We start from the raw sequence: 20767 nt of genomic DNA, 5'->3' as shown, positions 1-20767 counted from the left end.
TCATTTCTTCTCTTTTATAGGCTAGCTGCCGTATTTAAAACTTCTTTGTGACAACCCAGGTTTATCTGAAACCTGAAACATGGATCAGAGCACCCTCCCCTCAGTTGCTCTCCAGCCTCGGTGGTAGTGAGAGGTTGAGTTTAGCTGTTAAGCTCACCAGCAGGAATATGGGCATCTTTTGCTGTAGCGACAGCAGTAAAACTGCCACTCACGGTCCAGCACTGATTCGAAGTAGCGGCTCTGGAACCCTGCCACCAGTCCATTGTTGGAGCATGTCTGGTACCTGAAGAGAAGAGAACTCAAAATTAACTAACCACAATGACATACAAACAGATCCCCTTCCTGAGATCACAGCTCCCACAGTTACTGAGTCGGGCCACTCTTTAATTGACCTAGATTCCTAACAATTTTTTTCCATTTTTATGCAAATAATACTTTATTAGTATCAATGACATATACTTACCATTAAAATTCAAATGATTCAGAATCTCTCAACTGAAGGAGAATCAAGGAACTCTGCTCTTGTTAGACCTTTATGAATATATTTTTAGATGGAAGGATGCATCAATAGATATAGAGGCATCTGTATCTTACCAAAAGCAAGATTGTATTATTTATGCCATTTAAAATAAGAGCTCATACATTTTATTTTACTTGAATTAAAATAAAAAGAAGACAAAGAGAAACACAGTGGATTGATGAAATTCCAACTTTTCTTCTGCTTAAGAATAGAACCCTGGAGATTGAGCACAAGGATACTCTTCATTCTACCCCTAAACAGTAGGCAAAGCCCAGATGGGCACAGTGATTTATAAAGGGTGAATCAGCAAGGGAGCTGGGACCACAACCACAAGATGTAAATTGAGACCTATGCCCTTTGCACTATCCAGCCTTCTTTTCTCCACCATTCCTCACATTTCACTACCTATCCAGGAATTTTTCTATCACTCACAGATTGCAAGCTCTACATGGTCAGGGAGTGTTGTGGTCAAAATTCTATACAATGCCCACCGTGGGTCCTGGCAAATGGAGGCCCTCCTTACAGAGTGGTGACCAGCCACCTGAACTCAAACACCCTCTAAGGGTCCATTTCCTGTCTTAGCTGCTCAGTTCTTATTCTTCTAATCCACAGAACCTCTCCGTGGTCACATGAATTTTCACTCTCTCATTCTATCTGGGCTGAGGCTCATCTAGGAATCAGTCCCTTTCATCTTCACAGCACCTTCCTAAGCAAGTGTTGGTTTAGAACAGTGATAACCATTTCTTCTTTTGTTCCATCTCCAGTGCTATATTATCCCACTCTTGCCTCACATTCCACCAGTGCCTTAAGGCTTGCTACTTTTTGCGGTGATAAAAAGGATAATGTGCTCCACCTGGCCACAGTGGATTCCCAACTTATGTAAGAGCTTTCATAGGCCCTTCCAATGACAAATATGGTATGATATCACTTACATGTGGAATCTGTTAAAATTGTACAAAATAACTTATTTACAAAACAGAAACGAACTGGAGTTCCCATTGTGGCTCATTGTTAACAAACCTGACTAGTGTCCATGATGATGCATGTTCGATCCCTGACCCTGCTCAGTGGGTTAAGGATCTGGCATAGCTGTGAGCTGTGGTGTAGGTTGCAGACAAGGCTAAGATCCTGAGTTGCTGTGGCTGTGGCGTAGGCCTGTGGCTACAGTTCTGATTGGACCCCAAGCCTGGGAACTTCCATATGACTTGGGTTTGGCCCTAAAAAGACAAAAACAAAAAAACAAAAAAACAGAAACAAGCTCACAGATTTCAAAATCAAACTTATGATTATCATAAGGGAGACTGTGTTGGAGAGGAATAAATTAGGAGGATACGAATATAACATATACACACTACTGTATATAAAATAGATAATTAACAAACACCTTCTGGATAGCATAGGGAAATCTACTGTAATAACTTATGTGGGAAAAAATGGATATATGGATATGCAAAAAAGTAAAAAAATTCATATGACATATAAGGAAAAAAAATTCAAAATAGGTCTTAAGCTATATCCATTTCTTTGTGTTTTTTTACCCACCTGGCCACTGATCATGTTCCCTCTTATGAGTGAGCAGAGCAGGCAGTTCTCCCTGTGGCATGACCTGACAGCTGCTGGAATATAACCCTGCTTTCCGAGTAAAGATAAGTTTCCAGGAAATATAATAGATAAAGTAAGAATAAGTATCTTGTGCTGATAGGCGAGAGGGAACTTGCCAAGACATAAACGATAAAACCATCAATGACCGGATTACATTTTGTTTTTAACTGCTATAAATGATCTTCTGGATCTGACAAAACCAGATATTAAAGTATTTCGTGTTTGCTCAGAAAGCATACATACTTTTCATTCATTTATCATTCATTCATTCATTTATGCTTATATATATATTCAGATATCTGTTTATTCACTCCTCCATTCAACAAACTTGTACTCTCTCACTATTCTGTATCAGTCATTGTGCTTCTGCATTGAGAGAAGAATTGAGAGAGGGGCTTGCTACTTGGTCATCATGCAAATTAGCATGAATTCCCGGTTCCCAGGACTTGTAAGAATTCTTACAGACCTTAGAGAACTCAGCTATGGGAGATCAATAATGCAAATTAAGATGTAAATTGAGAAGTATGCCCTTTAATGATCCAGCCTTCTTTGCTGTACCATTGCTCACCTTTCATCAGGAGTATTACCACTTTGGAAAACACCTGGGACATTTCAGGAAGCCACATGGTTGGAATGGACAACTGTGATCTGAAGGGTAGTTTTGGGAGCTGATTTCCAGTATGGTCTAGCCTATCCTAATTCTAGCAGTGTGAGTAAGTGGCAACTTCAAAAGAAAGCTCTAAGAGTTGTAAACAAAGCTCATATGTGTCCAAACAAAGATGGTGCAGCAAACTTGTGTTCTCTGTGATCTTCTTTCTCACCATAACTAAAATTTTGCCTTCCTCTGAAATAGCCCTTTAGGAACTTAGCTGGGCTGTGGTTTCCTGGGAGCTGTTGCTCCATTGCCTTGGTTTGTCTTGATCTCTCAGGCTACCACAGGGATAGCATTCCCATGGTGGTAAGTTCCTGTAACAAAAATTAATGTTTCATGGGATACCAGTTCTGTAGGCCATCCAAGTCCCACGAATTCTGTGCTAGCTGGCAGCTGACCCTGTAGTCCTGTATGGGAAGTGTGTGTGTCACTTTCTTATATACTACCTTAGATAACGTTGCCCTGTGGAGATTATTGAACACTACAGGACCAGGGCCTAGCAACACATGCTAAAAGTTGGATAACCAATCAGAACACACCTCCTGTAGATTCTGTCTCATTGCCTTCACATTTTGGTAGAGTGAGCTGGCACTGGAGTTTGGTAGTATGTATGGCCAACACAATGAAAATATTTCTTCTAGAATTGGATCTTTGTAAGGGTACATTTTCTTGCTTATGTGGGAGCAATATTGCACAGTGGTTAAGAACATAATATGTTGCTGGTGTTCCAACCACTCCTGACTGTGTCATCTTGACAGGTTTCCTACCCTCTAATGGTCTCAGTTTCCTAATCTGTAAAATGGGCATAATAACAATATGCACCAGTTGAAGTTAAAGTGAGGACCAAATAAGGCAATATATATACAATTTTGCTGTACCATTTTGTAGCTTGGGTGATAGCGTCTTTTAATGCTTAGTAAATTACTTATTATTGTCATTGTACTTGCATTCAGTCCACACAGCACTTGTGAGTATACTCTACAAAATCTGCCCTTAGCTTCCCAGTCTCCTTCAATGGAAAGCTGGTAGATTCAAATGTATTCTTTGAGCTGCTGCTTCCTTAAAACAAAGATTATGGAGTTTGGATGTCTTAGTTGCAGATATACCCACTTTGCAGAATAGATATTGAGTATGACTTATTGCCCTCCAGTAGATGTTAAAGTCCTTGGAAAAAAAAGACCACTTAATCTTCAATTTGAATTCCCCAGAGGACCTGACACTTGGTCCAGGAAATATTTAATAGAACAATGAATGAATCAATGAGTGAATGATCAAGACATCTTCCATTATCAGAGGCAGAAGGACCTTTTAAGAGCCCATCACCCAAATCTGGGAAGGGCCCTGAAACTCCCTCCAGGAACTCAGATGAGCAATCCATCTCCCCACTTCCTTCTCCTCCAGAAACAAAGCCTGCCCCAGGATGAAGGAGAAAAATGGACATAGTTTGGGGCATTTCTCTCCTCCACTCCCCTCCCTTTCAATCACCTTTTTTTAAAAAAAGCTCTTTATTTAATAAGACTCACCTAAACATTTGGCCACAAACTGGAGGATTGCAAATACAGGAGCCAGGCAGGTGACAAGTGGGGTGAGGGCAGCCTGTTAATGGGAGGGGCTGAGGAAGTTGGATAGGGCTTCCATTACTAAAGTGATTCAAATTCAATTTTTAAAAAAGTCTGATGGTGAAAAGACATTCCTGAGGCTCTGCTTCACTCTCCAGAACGTGATTGTTACTCCTGAATAGTCCCCAGTAAAGAGTTTGATGTGCAAGGAAACTCAGATTTAAAGAAATTATGTAATTCTCCAAAAGACAGAGAGCCGATAACACACACACACACACACACACACACACACACACACACACACACACACACATATTTGTCTTTTTGCCATTTCTTGGGCCGCTTCTGCAGCATATGGAGATTCCCACGCTAGGGGTCCAATCGGAGCTGTAGCCACCAGCCTACGCCAGAGCCACAGAAACGCGGGATCCGAGCCACATCCGCGACCTACACCACAGATCACGGCAATGCCGGATCGTTAATCCACTGAGCAAGGGCAGGGATTGAACCCACAACCTCATGGTTCCTAGTCGGACTTGTCAACCACTGCACCATGACGAGAACTCCAACACATATATGTTATCTCATTTAATTCTCACAGCAATTCTGGGGGGTTGCCTTTGTAGAAGTAGAAACAGGCTTATAAATTTTATTTATTGAAAATGACTAGCCTAAAGATAGTAATGGGGCTGAATTTTGAGAATTGTTCTGTTTGATTCCAAAGTTCATAATCTTTCTATTACTTCAAGACACCTTAAAGAAACACACACACACAAAGATATCCTAACTCTGTGAAAATCTCTTATTTATTGGGAAGATTATATCTGACAAGTACCCAGGCAAAAAGAAATCCCCTACTAAGAGGAGTGAATCTTTGCCATCGTTATAAAGCACAGCCAAGAGCCATTTTTGCAAAGCCCAAGTCCCTCAGACAATTGATTCCTGGTACTCAGGAGACTGACCTAGATGGAAAATTAGCATGAATCCTAGATCTGCCATAAGTCTATTCTCCCACAGTCACCTTCTTGCCCTTAGAAGTCACTCTTACATGGGATGTGATGGCCCTGAAGTCATTATGGCTTTATTCAAGACTGAAAATACCATCGATGTCTAACATTCACCCATAACACTGTGGCATCAGTGTTGTGGCGTAGGCTCCACCTCTGCACTAACTATGAGAGGGTAAGTCTCCTAGTGCTTCTGAGACACTCTCCTTCATGCATCAAGTGGGAAAAATGGTAATGCTGCCTTGCAGTACCATTGTGAAAATCAGACAAGATTAGACCATGAGTAACTCAAGGGTATAGACTGTATGCTATTCATCTTCATATTTATGGAGTCTGGCAAAGTCTGTGATAATAAGCATTTTGAATGAATAAGCAAATGAATGTATGAATGAGGAATACTTTATAAATTATAAAACACTATATCAATTAGTATGAGGATAATAGCGCTTAAATTTTATGTTCCTCTTTCATTGCTTTTTCAATTACTTTACTCTCTGGGCTTTAATTCCTAATCTCTGATGTAGGGAGGTTGATCTAGATTATGCATGAGATCACTCACAGTGCTGAGATTCTTTGATTCTGTTATGCTCTGTTTGCCTTTTAAACTCCCAATGTGTACTCTTATCAGCCCACATCCTTACTTTTTAATCTTTTAATTTTTAAATGATTTTTGAGATACAGAAGAGGTGTAAAGATAATAAACAGGATTGATGTAGGCCCTTCACCAGGCTTCCACTAAAGTTATCTTTCACAACTCTGTAGCTTTATGAACATTAAGAAATTAATATTTCAAATTTCAGACTTTAGTTTTTATCAGTTTTTCCATTAATGCCGTTTTTATATTACACAATCCAAACCAGGGTATCGTGCAGCATTTAAATTATATGGCTTTTGCAATTAAGAGTTTTGCTATTTTCTTTCTTTTTTTTCTTTTCGTCCGTGGTATATGCAAGTTCCCAGGACAGAGATCGAACCTGTGCTACAGCAATGAACGACCCAGGCTGCTGCAGTAACAATGCCAGATCCTTAACCTGCTGTACCACAAAGGAACTCCAAGAGTTTTTCTATTTTATCTTTAAAAGCTTATGGGGACATTACATTTTTGGGGATAATGGAAATCTAATAAAGAACTTATCCTGAGATAACAAGCATGTTAGCATTCTCTGTGCATAGTTTAGAGACTTCAGGGAGTCGAAAAAAGGCATCCCTCATGGTGGTAAATGCAACAGGCCAAACTGAGATGTAGACAACCAAGTGGAACCCCAAATTATAGACATTGGAATACTGAGAATCATAAATGTAAGCAAAATGGTTTCCCTTACAGGAAGCTCTTCAGGCTTCTTTTTTGAGGGCACTGGGACACTGGCTGGGGTTTCGGCTGCTCCATGCACTAATTGGTCTTATGTGGTCTCCCACTACATATTTAATGGAGCCGCTATGTACTTGCATTATTCTAGTGCTGGGAAATACTCTATGCAGTGGTGAATGAGACAAAGTTCCCACATTCGTGAAGCTTATATTTTGAAGGAGACAAACAATATACAAATACAAGTCAGGTGATGACAAGTGCACCACAGAAAAGACAAAGCGTCTGGGGACTAGAGGGTGGGAGATGTTTTAGAGGAGGTGGTCTGGGAAAACTTCTCGGAGGAGGCGATCACGGTGTGTACTGAATGGTCAGCTTTTTTTGTGTTATACAGAACCTTGGTCTCAAATTAGAATCAGATTATGGAAAACTGAGTTCCCACTATAAAAAAATTAATCAACAGAAACCTCAATAAAATAGAGTCAGGAGACCAGAAGGGGGAGCTCTCAGATCCTGGGATGATAGTGGATCACAACAGGAAAATGAGAGATTTCCTCTTGCCTGGCAAGAGCTCAGCCAATGAGAGTATTATAACACAGCCAATGAAAAGCCACGGGCTCCTTGCTTACTACAGCCCTTTCCCACCTTCCTTTCCCCCTGTAAAAGAGTTCTCCTCTCCATCCTGTGGGGAACTTGCACATGGCTCACCATGGTTGCAGACTCCAAATTGCCATTCTCGCTCATCCCAAATGAACCCTTTTTATTTATTTATTTATTTATTTTTCCGGAGACATAGCTGACAGTCTATTTGTTTTAGGTCAACATTTTGTTGTTCCAGATGAGGACACAGTAAAGAACCCCCACCCCCATCCCCATTACTCTGAAGCTTGTGAGCAAATAGGTGTGGTACCTATGCTGTTGCTCGCTGCTTTTCTAACTGACTCTTGGGGTTTGAGGGTAAGTCTGTATCCTGGATTTGAGCTTAAGCCTCTCCGTGTTTTGAAGCTATCCATGTTTTAAAGTTTTTAAGAGATCTCTTTTAAAGTTTCATCTATTTGGGGTTAAGCCTTTGTTCTGTATGTAAGTACTCCTTACTTCAGCCCAGTTTTTGAAATCAGTCTGATCCAGCTGGAAAGGGCTGGCCATCAGCCTATTCCTTTGGGGACAGAGGCTATTCTATTGTAACTGTGCTGAGCAGGTTTCTGCTTGGCTCTTTTGTAATAGACTGTTCCCTTAGAACTGGCTGTTATTAAGCCTGCATGTTGCTTAAGCTATTTGAGCAGTTTAAGTTGTTTGAAAATTATTCTTTTACTCTAGAGAAAAAGCTCTGAGAAATGGGATCCCAGGTAACTAAATAGACTCTCATACTGAGTGAAGTAAGTCAGAAAGAGAAAGACAAATACCATATGATATCACTTATATCTGGAATATAATATAATACACAAAAGAACCTTTCCACAGAAAAGAAAATCATGGACTTGGAGAATAGACTTGTGGTTGCCAAGGGGGAAGGGGAGGGAATGGGAGGGACTGGGAGCTTGGGGTAAATAGATGCAGAATGTTGCCTTCGGGATGGATTAGCAATGGGATCCTGCCGTGTAGCACTGGGAACTCTGTCTAGTCACTTATGATGGAACATGTAATGTGAGGAAAAAGAATGTATACAAGTAAGTGTAACTGGGTCTCCATGCTATACAGTAGAAAAAATATATAAATAAAATATAAAACAAACAAATAAATAAATAAATAAATATTTTGAAGGCACCACTTTCCTACAGGGCTCTTGGCTCATTTTATGTTTGAAAACCAAGGTCATTTTTCATGAGCATTTCTAACTAAATGAATACAATGGCCATTATGAAGAACTTTTAAAAATCCCTAAACTCACTTTTCTTAGAACCCAAATTGGAGGAGTTCCCGTCATGGCTCAGTGGTTAATGAATCCGACTAGGAACCATGAGGTTGGGGGTTCGATCCCTGGCCTTGCTCAGTGGGTTAAGGATGCGATGTTGCCGTGAGCTGTGGTGTAGGTTGTAGACTCGGCTCAGATCCCACGTTGCTGTGGCTCTGGCGTAGGCCATCGGCTACAGCTCCAATTAGACCCCTAGCCTAGGAACCTCCATATGCTGCAGGAGCAGCCCAAGAAATGGCAAAAAGACAAAAAAACAAAATAAAACAAAACAAAAAAAACAGAACCAAAAACAAAAACCCAAGTTGGACAACTATGGCTTTAAAATTTCCTTAACTAAGTGGAATGCCTATTTTGATTGGTATTTTGAGGTTTTCAAGCATTATCAGGAGCTTAAAATTGCAGCTCTGTACAATAGGACTTTAAGATTAACTGAGGTAAACATTTAAAAAAAGATAAATGGTTCTGGAAGGCTCAGGCTCTTCTTTCTTGGCTTCTCTGACTCAGGCTCCACCTCTGGCACTATCTTATCTCTCACCTTCAGCTCCTCCTGCTCAGGCCCCAAATCCAGTGCCATCCTCCTCCTTCCTTCTTTGCCGCCAACATCTCCTCTATATACCCAGTTTCCCCATACCAAATCTCTTGCCAAACCTCCCATTTTCTCTGAAACTCTGCCCACTCTCTTTTCTTCCAAACTTATCAGAAATTGTCACTTTTAAAATTAAGAGATCTGAGGGTCCAGAGCCTAACCTTTTAATTTCTCATACTTCCTGGAATAAAGCTGAGCTGAGAGCCACAGTCAAAGATTTTCCAAAGTAACTGGAGATCCTCACAGATTTGCCTCAAAATTTAATATCATCATTCAAATTCATCAACCTGATTTCTTCAACTTGCATCAGCTAGTTCATAGGCTTGTTGGTGAAGTCCATGCCCAGAACTGGATGAAAACCACTAATGGGGAAAATCCTGAAAGGTCTCTAGAATTTACAGCTCATTAACTTATCATTTGCTCAGGCTTGGACAATCACCAGGAGACTTCATTGAACAATTCTTAGGGCTTTTCCAAAGCTAGTTGATTAGAACAAAATTTAGGCTTGCACATACAAAAATCTGATGAACCTGTTCATGACTATTACAAAACTGACTTCAGGTTATTAATAAATAAAATTCTGGTCTTTTTTTAGATGTTGATTCCACTCAGGTAGCTTTTAACTTTATTAATGGGCTGGGCAAGGACCTCTCCCTTCTAGTAAAAAGGACCAGGATGGAATGAAAACCATGTCCACCCCAAATTAGATAATCTGATAAACCAGCTCTCTCATACTCTAGATGAGTCACTGAAAAGGAAGACCACCAAAATTCTTAATCTTCAACTCTAGCAGATTAAGGCCCATGAATGAAACCAACGCCCCCTCCCCAAGTTTCTGCTATTATTGCAAAAAGCCAGAATATTGGAAAAGAAGTTGCTACAAATTTAAGTGCTTTAGGCACCCTCTAACTAGCCTTTCCAACATCCTCCCAATTTTCAATGACCAGGCTCCAAGGAACTGCAGGAGTGCTTTCCAATCCTCCCTCTTAACTGACATGAAGAAAGTTTCTCGAGATTTGGGATGAATCACTTCCAGCTTTAACTGACACCAGAGCCAGTTCTCTGTGTTCCAGAGAAAGCCCCTGACATGAAGTTCTAGAACACCTCAGTTAGTGGGGATCTTTACTAAACCTCAAGAGGTTACTGTCTGAATTTATTTTCTTTGGCTTAGGCCTGTTGACACTTTGAAACTTACCACCTTCTCCTCAGTTTCTCAGCCCATCCATTTATGAGGTCAAGACTTAGAGAAGCATCATGCAGGAACTTCTTACTCCCAAAAACGGAAAGTAATTCTAGAATTTGGCAATAGTCATCAAAGCAGCCAACCAGATGAATTAAATAACTTTGCCTTTTTTTTTTCTTTGTTTTTAAAGGTACTAGAGTTGATTCTGGAAACACTGATCATCTGCCCATATGGAATCAACTACCACCCCCTCCTTATGGGAAAAATCGCCAACTGATATTGGCAAAATCCACAGCCTACCACCCATTAAAACTCAGATAGATCCCTTAAAATATCTTTCTAGAATCAATCAATATAAGAAGAACTTCAAGGCACAAAGGCCATATTAGAAGATTACAAGGCTCAAGACCTCATTGTCTTGTATACTAACTAGTTCCTGTAATGCTTCTATTTTACTGGTGAGAAAACCTAAGAGCTGAGAATGGAGTTTTGTCCAGGACATCTGAGCAAAAAAGAGTATTGTTATCCCTTGATCTCATGTTACTAACATCCATTCCCACTGGAAGAATTTTTTTTTACCATAATCGATTTATGAAGTATATTCTTTAGTGTTCAGGTGATGAAGCTAGCTAATACCCTTTTCTTTTCCTGGGAAGAAAGAATTCACCTGTACAGTAATGCATCAGGGTTTTACTGAGAGTTTTCATTTATCACAAATCCTGAAGGCCCATCTGGATGATATAAAGTTCCCTAGGAGTTCTACTTCATTGCAATATGTAGATGATTTGCTTCTTTGCTCTCCTTCTCCAGACTCTTCACTGGAATACAGTATCAACTTCCTAAAGCTTTTGATTTTAAAGGGACATAACATTATTTAAGGAAAAAATACAGTTTTCCCAAACCCAGTTCAACATTTAGGGCCCTTGATATTGAAACTAGGGCTACATCTAGATTCAAATAGTCTTCATGGTTTCCTAAGTTCCCCAAACCCCAAACTAAATGCCAACTGCAAGGTTTTCTTGGGCTAGTTAGTTATTGCCAAAATTGGATTCCAAATTTTCTTTTATAGCCAGACCTTTGTATGCATTGTTAAAGAACAACAACCCTTACCCAATTTTTTGGCAGAAACTGAATGATATAACCTTGGAGACCTTAAAGGAGAGTTTGACGAACCTACCTGCATTTTACATCCTAATTATCAGATTCCCTTTTTCCTTTATGTGTATGAAAAAGAAGGAAATGCCACTGGGGCACTCACTCAAAAACACAGAGACCACCATCAACCCATAGGGTATTATACCTAGTAACCTAACCCTGTAGCTCGAGAATATAACTCTTAAGTTACAACTATTACAGACACTACTTTTTTTGTTAGGTCTACTGAGAAAATCATTGTGGGATCCCCTTTAACTATTTTCGTACCTCATGCTGTAGAAGCCCTCCTTAATCTCAACAGCCAGCTACCTTACTTCCTAAGAAGTCCTGTTGTTAATGTCTTTTCACATAATTCTTTTACTTTGCATAACCTTAACTCTGTTACTCTTCTCCCTGCTGCTACTGATAAAGTTTCTCATGACTGCTTAACACTGATGGGTCACATCCTGACTCTCTGTGATGATCTGCAGGAAATTTCTTTGGGTAACACTCAGGATTTATATTCACTGCTCGTTCCCAATTAAAAGATAACAATGGTGATTATTGTGCTGCATATTTTATGCTATGGCAACTCCTTTTTATTTTATTTTATTATTTATTTATTTATTTATTTATTGTCCTTTCTAGGGCCGTGCCCACAGCCTATGGAGGTTCCCAGGCTAGGGGTCTAATCGGAGCTGTAGCCGCCGGCCTACGCCAGAGCCACAGCAACGTGGGATTTGAGCCATGTCTGCGACCTACACCACAGCTCTTGGCAACGCTGGATCCTTAACCCACTGAGCAAGGCCAGGGATTGAACCCGAAACCTCACAGTTCCTAGCCGGATTCGTTAACCACTGCGCCATGACGGGAACTCCTGCAACTCCTTTTTATATTGGTTACATGGTACCTTAATCTATGGCTCCTTCAGCCTAGCAGGTTGAGTTATATGCTCTTACTCAGACTCATTCTTTAACCAAAAATAAAACTGCCAAAATTTGCACTAAGAGTGGATATGCTTTCAGAGTAGCTCATGATTTTGGAATGCTGGTTTCCTCCTCTCTTATCACATGGCTTATCTTTGGTGAATTTGTAAATTCAAATAGTTAGCTTTAATACAAGCTGTCATTTTAAAATGTTTTTTTCAGGATTCTTTGAAGCTCAGAAAAAAAAAAAAAAAGAAAAAAACACAGGTGCCAGTAGACTGAACACTCTTCCTCTGAATTCAGACTCCATGCAAAGCTGGCTTGCCTCAAATCAGCTTCATCAAATTTCAGATTCACAAAAATCTTTACTGACTGCCCATGACATGCCAGGACTTTGTTTTAGATATAGATTTGTTTTAGAGTTCTTCTACACTTCCTCCTATAAGCATCAGAGTAACACCCCCTAACAGCTTGTGAAGTGGGTTCATACATTTTTTGTTGTCGCCAGAATGAGAAACTGAATGCCTAAGACCATAGAGTTCAGAGATGAGAGAAACAGGAGCTGTGAATAAAAGTTTCCTGATTCTAAGACCAGAGCTCCTTCCACCACACTCCATCTCAAACTCACTAGAAAAATCCCAGCTTCATTTTGTTCCACACAGGACCCACATGACCTACAGCCTGTGCCAACCCAAGTTTTAGAAGATTCCCCAAGAACAGTTGAAGCATGCACACTCTGAGATGGCAAAATACCACTCACAGGACCCAAGTTAAGCCTCCAGGCAGTTGTATGCAGGGAGCAGCATGCACAGTTTAGAATCTGGCTCCTGAAGAAGTGATTTTCAGCAGAGAAACTTTACAAAACAGTAGTGTTACAAGTCAATCAGCCATGATGAAAGCATCTGGAATCTAATATATGGCACAAATGAAGCTTTCCACAGAAAAGAAAATCATGGACTTGGAGAAGAGACTTGTGGTTGCTTGGGGGTGGGGTGGGGTGGGGAGGGAATGGGATGGATTGGGAGTTTGGGGTTAACAGTTGCAGACTATTGCTTTTGGAATGGATTAGCAATGAGATCCTGCTGTGCAGTACTCGGAACTATGTCTAGTCACTTATAATGGAGCATGATAATGTGAGAAAAAAGAATGTGTACATGTATGTGTAATTGGGTCACCATGCTGTACAGTAGAAAAAAAAATGTATTGGGGAAATAAAAAAAGGAAAGAAAGAAAAAAGACTGCGCTTCAATTAGCAAGTGTCTTTAGCAGATCCTATGCACTATTGTCAATCTGTGTTCAAGACTTCTCCCCCCTTTTAAAAGAAACCTGCAGGAATTCCCAAGGAGGCTCAGCCGAAACAAATTGTACTAGCATCCATGAGGACGCAGGTTTGATCCCTGGCCTTGCTCAGTGGGTTAAGGATCCGGCATTGCCATGAGCTGTGGTGTAGGTCACAGATGCAGCTTGAATCTGGCGTTACTGTGGCCGTGGTGTTGGCCAGCAGCTACAGCTCCGATTTGACCCCTAGCCTGGGAACCTCCATATGCCTTGGGTGTGCCCCCCAAAACAGATAAATAAATAAATAAATAAATAAATAAATAAAATAAACTTGCAAACTAATGTACTTACACAAGGCAGTCAAACTGCACAAAATTATCTACTCTTCTCCTGTAACAGACTAAATGCCTGAAGCCAAAGGGGAGGTTTAAATTGCTCCCTAGTTTATGAGCAATTTCTCTCCTTCCAGATTTTTCACTGAGACTGGAGTCTAAACTCAAAGCAATAATCATCTAAAAAAAAAAAAAAAACCTCTGGGGTAATTGGTTTCAGTCCTGGGGCAGCTGAGTCCTACTGTTTTTCACGTTTGTACATTTTTTACTCTGTGATTAATGGAGCAGGAGAAGGAGGCAACAGGGGGTGGAAAGGTGAAAGTAAAAAAATCATTTGACTCTTCATACTCAAAAATGTGGAGGAAGAAGAGGTGGAAAAGAGAGAGATCTTGCCTGTCAGCTTCTTGTTTGACTCCCAATGGCCAGATAAAATCATATAATTTCCACTCCCTCTCTTGCTTCCCTTCAAATAGTTTGAGAGTTAATGACAAACCAGTCACACGTTGGCAAGTTTTCAATGAAACATAATTTGCCTTCTCTGCCTAGCAGAGATAAACACAAGCATCAACAGAATACAAGAAAAATCCAGCTGTATTTTCAGGGCCAAACAGAGCATAGAGTATTGGAGCCCTGGAGTCTTCCAGGATCATGCAGTCTGACCATTCATTTTCCCGAATGTGGCAGGAGTCTAGAGAGCTGAACTCATGGTCCAAGGTCACCCGGCAAGTTGTCTTTTAGAACTAGGATCTAAATTCAGGCTTCCTGACTCAGAGCCCAGGGCTCTTCCCTTGGGTCTAAGAAATCATCTGGGTACTATTTTGCTGTGGCTCAAAAGGGGGCATCAGAAAGGGGCCCCACCCATATAATCGTGCTCTAAATGGGAGGACTAGACAGACCATTGTAATTAGGTCATTCCCATACTCTGTGCCAGGCAGTGGGCCTGACTATGGGGAGCCACTGGAAACTGTCAGTCATTGATGGGAGGCTGGGCTGTGAGTCAGCCATCCGTCAGAAGGGGTTTGGGATAATTAAATCTGCTCTTTAGGGGCAGTGGGCATGGATGAGTAAAGCGCAACAAAGGGGCCCCTGCCTACAGCTGCCCACGACCCTCTCTGCATTCCTTGTACAGGCTGGCTGCACCCCTCCTCAATCTTGGTGTTAATCAAGCTGGTTCCATCCCTCCAGACCTAGCTCCTGTTCTGATCTTGCAGATTCCTGCCCTCCCCAGTATGAAGAACTTCCCTGAGTCCAGAACTGTGGCCCTGGCTGTGCTGACCAAGCCCCCACTGGGCAGAGGCAGCAAACTCTCAAGTAGCCTGTTACCATGGCTAAGAACTTAAACGCTTTGGTATTGAGGCTCACTGAATCCAAATCTTGGCTCTACCACTTTCCAGAAGAGGAAAGCCCTGGTCTCTAGACTGTAGCCTGTATACCTATAAAATGACTTACAGATTTGTTTTGATCATTAAATGAGATAATCCATATAAAGCACTCAGCACAGTGCTTGCTCAGGGTAAGCACTCAATCAATGGCAGCTGTTTTTACTACTCTGTTGCCTGGCTCCCCCACCCATCAGTCTTTTTGTCTTGATCTCCATCATTGCTCTGTGACTCACAGAGTTTTGTGCTCTGACCCCCACTGTACCACTGTACCACTGATGGGACTCCTCAGTCTTCTCTCAACAATTACCACAGTGGCAGCCTGCAAGCCGGGCTTCCTCCTCCCCCAGCCAGCCTCCCCCAGTGTTTGCCTCCACCCTCTCTGCCAACTCACCCAGCAGTCCTGCCTCCATCTAGGCTGCAGTGACTAACTGGCCTCAAAGTCCATACCTCCTGGGATGAGTTCTGATCAAGTTCAAGGGTGAGCCAGTGATACCCCACAGCAAAGACACAGACTCAGGCCATTCCTATGTCATTAACCACAGCAGAACCTAGTCAGGTAAGATCAGTACTTCTCTCCCCAAAGACTTTAGTAAATAAACTATTTCGTAGAAATAAAGCCCATTACAAATTCAGACAGAGAGAAGGACCATGGTACTTAAAACTGAGAGAGCACATTTAATCAGGCAGCAGAGAGATATTTAATTTCATTTCTCTTTGCCTACATTTCTCTAAATCAGGACTTAAACTGTCTGGGGTAAGGGTCTCGTTGTTTACTATCCCCAAACAATTGGGTACTGATACTTTTGTTAAAGAGTCAAAATAAATGACTACCAAATTTAAATGCCATTTGGACATCACAGCAATGTTAAGTTGCTTCAAAGTTTCTTAAATACTTTCCATTTTTACACTTATCTTTTGGCAAACTGGGAGAACATTTCCCAGACCCACAGTAGTCCGTGGACCGAATTGAGAGTGGGGCTGCTTCTAGAAGGGGCAGAACCACAGGGGAGTCTGTCTGCCATGGACACTCCCCATCCTGGGTTTTTGTCTTGTAGGGCCATCAGCTCAATCGCAGTCCTGCATCACCCAGAGCACGCGAGGGGAAGGTTCCTGGTAGGACTTGCCCAATCCTTAGTGCGCGCTCTTCCCTGAGGGTCAAGCAGCCCCCAGGAGGAGGGCTGTCATGTTCCCAGCCGTCTGCCGCCCTCTGGCTCTTACCATTCCATTCCAGCCCTGTTGATTTCCTCCCACCAGCACTCCGAAGGCTCCCCGAGGCTCTGCGGCGTGGGCATGCAGGCGTAGTTCCACTGTCTGTCAGATCCTTCCTTCTTGTTGAAGATGCTCCTCACAGCCACCACCACCTGCCCATGGGGACACTGGTAGCTGAAGCCCTGCCGGTTCAGATTCACCCACCCGTCGTCGCTATAGTCGTGGTACTGCTGGTATGGGTACCCGTAGTCACCGTACTGTCCCCAGGCCACGGTGACCAGTGGCAGAAGCACCCACAGAAGAGTGAGGTCCATGCTGCCTGGGATTCTGGCAAAAAATATGACCCTATGTCTGCTGGGCTGCCTGTTTTATACAGCTGCTGCTGACATGTGGCTTCCAGATGTGGGTGAGCAGGCTCCAACTGCAGTGTGTCATCGTTTAAGCAAAAGTTTTCGGCGCAGAGATCCTGGCCATAAGTACATTCAGTTTGTTTTAAGGTGGAATTCTAGGAAAGCTGTAAATGAGAGAAACTCTCTAGAGAAGGAACAACTCAGCAGATAGATTTTAAAAGCAAATGGCTTCACACTCCTTAGAACTATTCACTTGAAAAAAAGCAGTGTATTTATTCCTCATCTCTCAGTACCTTACCTCTTTATGCTCCACTCTATTGCTGCTATCAACCCCCTGCATTTATTCTCCAAACCAGCTTTGAAGGACCACACACATGCAGAACGTGATTAAAGTGATTTCAAAACACCAAAATAATAGGATGAAGGGACAGAATCATTTACAGTACTGCAAGGCTGGATGCCTGATTTCTTTTAAGTCCTTAGCCTCACATCTTTTAACTACCAGTTAAAGCCACATTTGTAGGCTACTCTGAGTATTCAGTCACATATGGAAGTACTATGTGAGAGTCCATGGAGAGACAAGTTGGGCATTATCTCTACACTTAAGCATCCTTCTGAGCTGCTGAAATTAGACCTAGCTATACCTAGAAACTGTGCTTGGCTCTCAAATATGTAATGAGTTTAATCTGAATAAAGCTGCCTTTTTTTTTCTTTTCTTTTTTTGGCCATGCCTGAGGCATGTGGAAGTTCCCTGGCCAGGGATCCAATCTGTGCCACAGAAGGGCCCCATGCCGCTGCAGTGACAACGCTGAACCCTTAACCCCTGTGCTGCAAGAGAACTGAATAAAGCCACTTTTTATCCTTTGGTTTTTTTCCCCCTCCAGGTTAAGTTTTCTTTGGAATGACGTATAATTTACATATAATAAATGCATCTTTTCCAATGTTCAGCATACAGTCATTTAGCCAGCACCATTATCAAGACATAGAACAGTTCCAGAAAGCCTCCAACCCCGTTATGCTTTGGTAGTCAAATCCTCCCCAAGACCCCGCCCCTGATAACCTTCAATCTACTTTCTGTCACTATCACTATGCCTTTTTTCAGGATGTCAAGTAGGTGGAATCACACAATATGCAGTTTTTTGTCTACTTTCACTAGGAATAATGCTTCCGAGATCCATGCATATCACTGTGTGTCAGTAGTTCATTCTTTTTCACTTTTGAGTGCTCTTCTATGGTATGGCTGTCCTACAGGCAGCTTATACCTTTGAAAGACATTTGATTTTTCTCCAGTTTTTAGGAATTATGAATAAAACTGCTATAAATATCCATGAACAAGTTTTTCTACAAACAAATTTTTATTTCATTTGGTCAAATACTTAGGAGTGAGGGTGCCAGATCTTAAGGTAAGTGTATTTTTAATCTTGTAAGAAATTACCTGATATCTAAAATGCCAAACCATTGTGGATCCCTCCCAGAAAATTGCTGTTACTTTTATTGTAGCCATTTTAATAGGTTAATAGATTCCCAGCGGTATTTCAGTGAGGTTTTGATTTGCATTTCCCTAATGACTAATGATTTTCAGCATCTTTTCATGTGTTTATTGGCCCTCCATCTGTCTTTTTTGGAGATTTAACTGTTAAAATCTCTTGAGCCCTCTGGGCATCTCCTTAGTGGATAGTATTTACCATTTTTCACCAGGGCCATCCTTAAGAAAGTTTCTTAAAATTGATGGTTGAAGACCAATTATCTCTTAAGCACTTGTGAGGATGATTAAAATGAAGATTCCTGAACTTTACTCCAGTCCTACTAAAATCATAACCTGGTACCCAGGTATCTGCATTAAAAATTCTTCAAGGTGATTCTTATTCATATCAAAGTTTAAGATCCACTTTCTTAAAGGAATATGGGACCAGGGAAGAGGGGTGAATCACACTCTAAGTCCTACTCTTTGCCCAATGTATAGCACATTTATCAGATGGCATTCAGGTTAGATTAAGGTAACCTTGAAGGAGAAAGTTACACATAGGAGGAAAGCAAATAAGTGGTGTGGTGTGTGTGTGTGTGTGTGTGTGTGTGTGTGTACGCACTGGGCATGCAATTAGCTCTGATGATGTAGTTATCAAAGGGAGGGGAAGAAGCTCGGGACTGAATAGGCATATGAATCCCATTTTTGTTTTAGTACCACCTTCTCCTATCACTTCTATCCACAAGTAACTCCCTGGTGTTGGCAACTGGAGTGCTCCAAGTTCAGGGTGACCACTTGGATTTATGATATGCTGGAACTATACCTAGACACTGTGCTTGGCTCTCAAATATGTAATGAGTTTAGTCCTGTCAGCACTTAAGAATTACCTGGGGAAATTTTTGAAAAATGCCAGTGTCTGAGCCTCACCCCAGACCCATCAGAAGATTTTGAGCTGAGTCCAGAAAATAGTAGCCTTGAAAACTTTCCTGTATGATTTGCATGTATGGTCAAGATTGATAACCACTGCTATAGAGAGTTTTGAGTATTTTTTTGGCTGCACCCATGGCATGCAGAAGTTACCAGGGCCAGGGTTTGAACGCTAGCCACAGCAATTACAACACTGAATCCTTAACTGCTAGGCTACTGGGGAACTCCTAGAGGTTTTAAAATGTGTCATCCTAATGCTCATGAGTTATATCCTGCATTCTGGGTAGGATTTACCAGTAATCTTAAACCTTAAAGAGCTCCAAGAAACAAGTCATCGTAAGCACTCATCTTTATCATGCATTCATTTCCCAACAATTTCCAGGCCCTGCCTGTTCCCTGTTCTCTGCAGACCTCTCTTATTTTACAGATTACAGCTACCATAGATTACAGACTCCCTGTAACGTACATGAGTAAAAGTCTTTATAGATTAGGTTAGATTAGGTATAGATTCCTATTACTTACAGTCGAAAACATCCTAACTCATGAAATGTCTGAGATTCCATAAACTGCTGAGAACTTGGAGCCAATTGCTAGAGGCCTCACAGAGAATGGTTCCCCTGAGCAGACATTAAGAATATTTAAGTTAGAGTTCCCACTGTGGCTTAATGCGTTAAGAACTTGACATAGTGTCCGTGAGGTTGCAGGTTTGATCTTTGGCCTTGCTTAGGGGGTTAAGGATCTAGTGTTGCCACCATGGCTGTGGCATAGGCTGGCAGCCGCAGCTCTGATTTGACCCCTAGCTCGGGAACTTCCATATGCTGCAGGTGCAGCCCCCCCAAAAAAAGAATGCCTAAGTTTACCGTCTGTACAGTTTACTATGCATTTTCAACTAGGTTATATTATCTTTCTCATAGCCTTATATATTTGTGAGGAATTATAGGATTGGTTTCCTACAGATGAGGAAACTGCGCTCAGGAAGTCTTTTGGTTCAGATTCCTAGAGGTGGAGGGGCATGAGCTCCGGGTCTTCTGATTCTTTTTTTTGTTGTTGTTGTTGTTGTTGTTGCTATTTCTTGGGCCGCTCCCGCGGCATATGGAGGTTCCCAGGCTAGGGGTTGAATCGGAGCTGTAGCCACCGGCCTACGCCAGAGCCACAGCAACTCGGGATCCGAGCCGCGTCTGCAACCTACACCACAGCTCACGGCAACGCCGGATCGTTAACCCACTGAGCAAGGGCAGGGACCGAACCCGCAACCTCATGGTTCCTAGTCGGATTCGTTAACCACTGCGCCACGACGGGAACTCCCCGGGTCTTCTGATTCTTATTCCATGATTCCTTTCCTTATTTTTATCAAAAGTGCAGTCCACTAATTATACATCGACATTTAGAAACAATTACCAAATAAAATGTTTATAAGGTTATTCATATTAACACACA

At 41.7% G+C, this 20767-nt stretch overlaps 1 protein-coding gene across 1 annotated transcript in view; it reads right to left on the bottom strand.

Moving 5' to 3' along the window:
* The window catches only part of DPT (dermatopontin), a 31655-nt gene extending 14655 nt beyond the window's left edge, over nucleotides 1-17000 (bottom strand). The window contains exons 1-2 of the mRNA XM_047783990.1: nucleotides 16598-17000; nucleotides 158-283 (exon numbers count right to left, since the gene is read on the bottom strand). Of these exons, the coding sequence (XP_047639946.1) occupies nucleotides 158-283; nucleotides 16598-16902 (431 nt within the window). The 5' untranslated portion in view covers nucleotides 16903-17000. The remainder of the gene's footprint in view (nucleotides 1-157; nucleotides 284-16597) is intronic.
* Between the last annotated feature and the right edge of the window lie 3767 nt (nucleotides 17001-20767).

This window comes from Phacochoerus africanus, chromosome 6 (assembly GCF_016906955.1).
Source record: "Phacochoerus africanus isolate WHEZ1 chromosome 6, ROS_Pafr_v1, whole genome shotgun sequence".
In the NCBI taxonomy this organism is placed as follows: Eukaryota; Metazoa; Chordata; class Mammalia; order Artiodactyla; family Suidae; genus Phacochoerus; species Phacochoerus africanus.
This window is presented reverse-complemented; position numbering and strand designations above follow the sequence as displayed.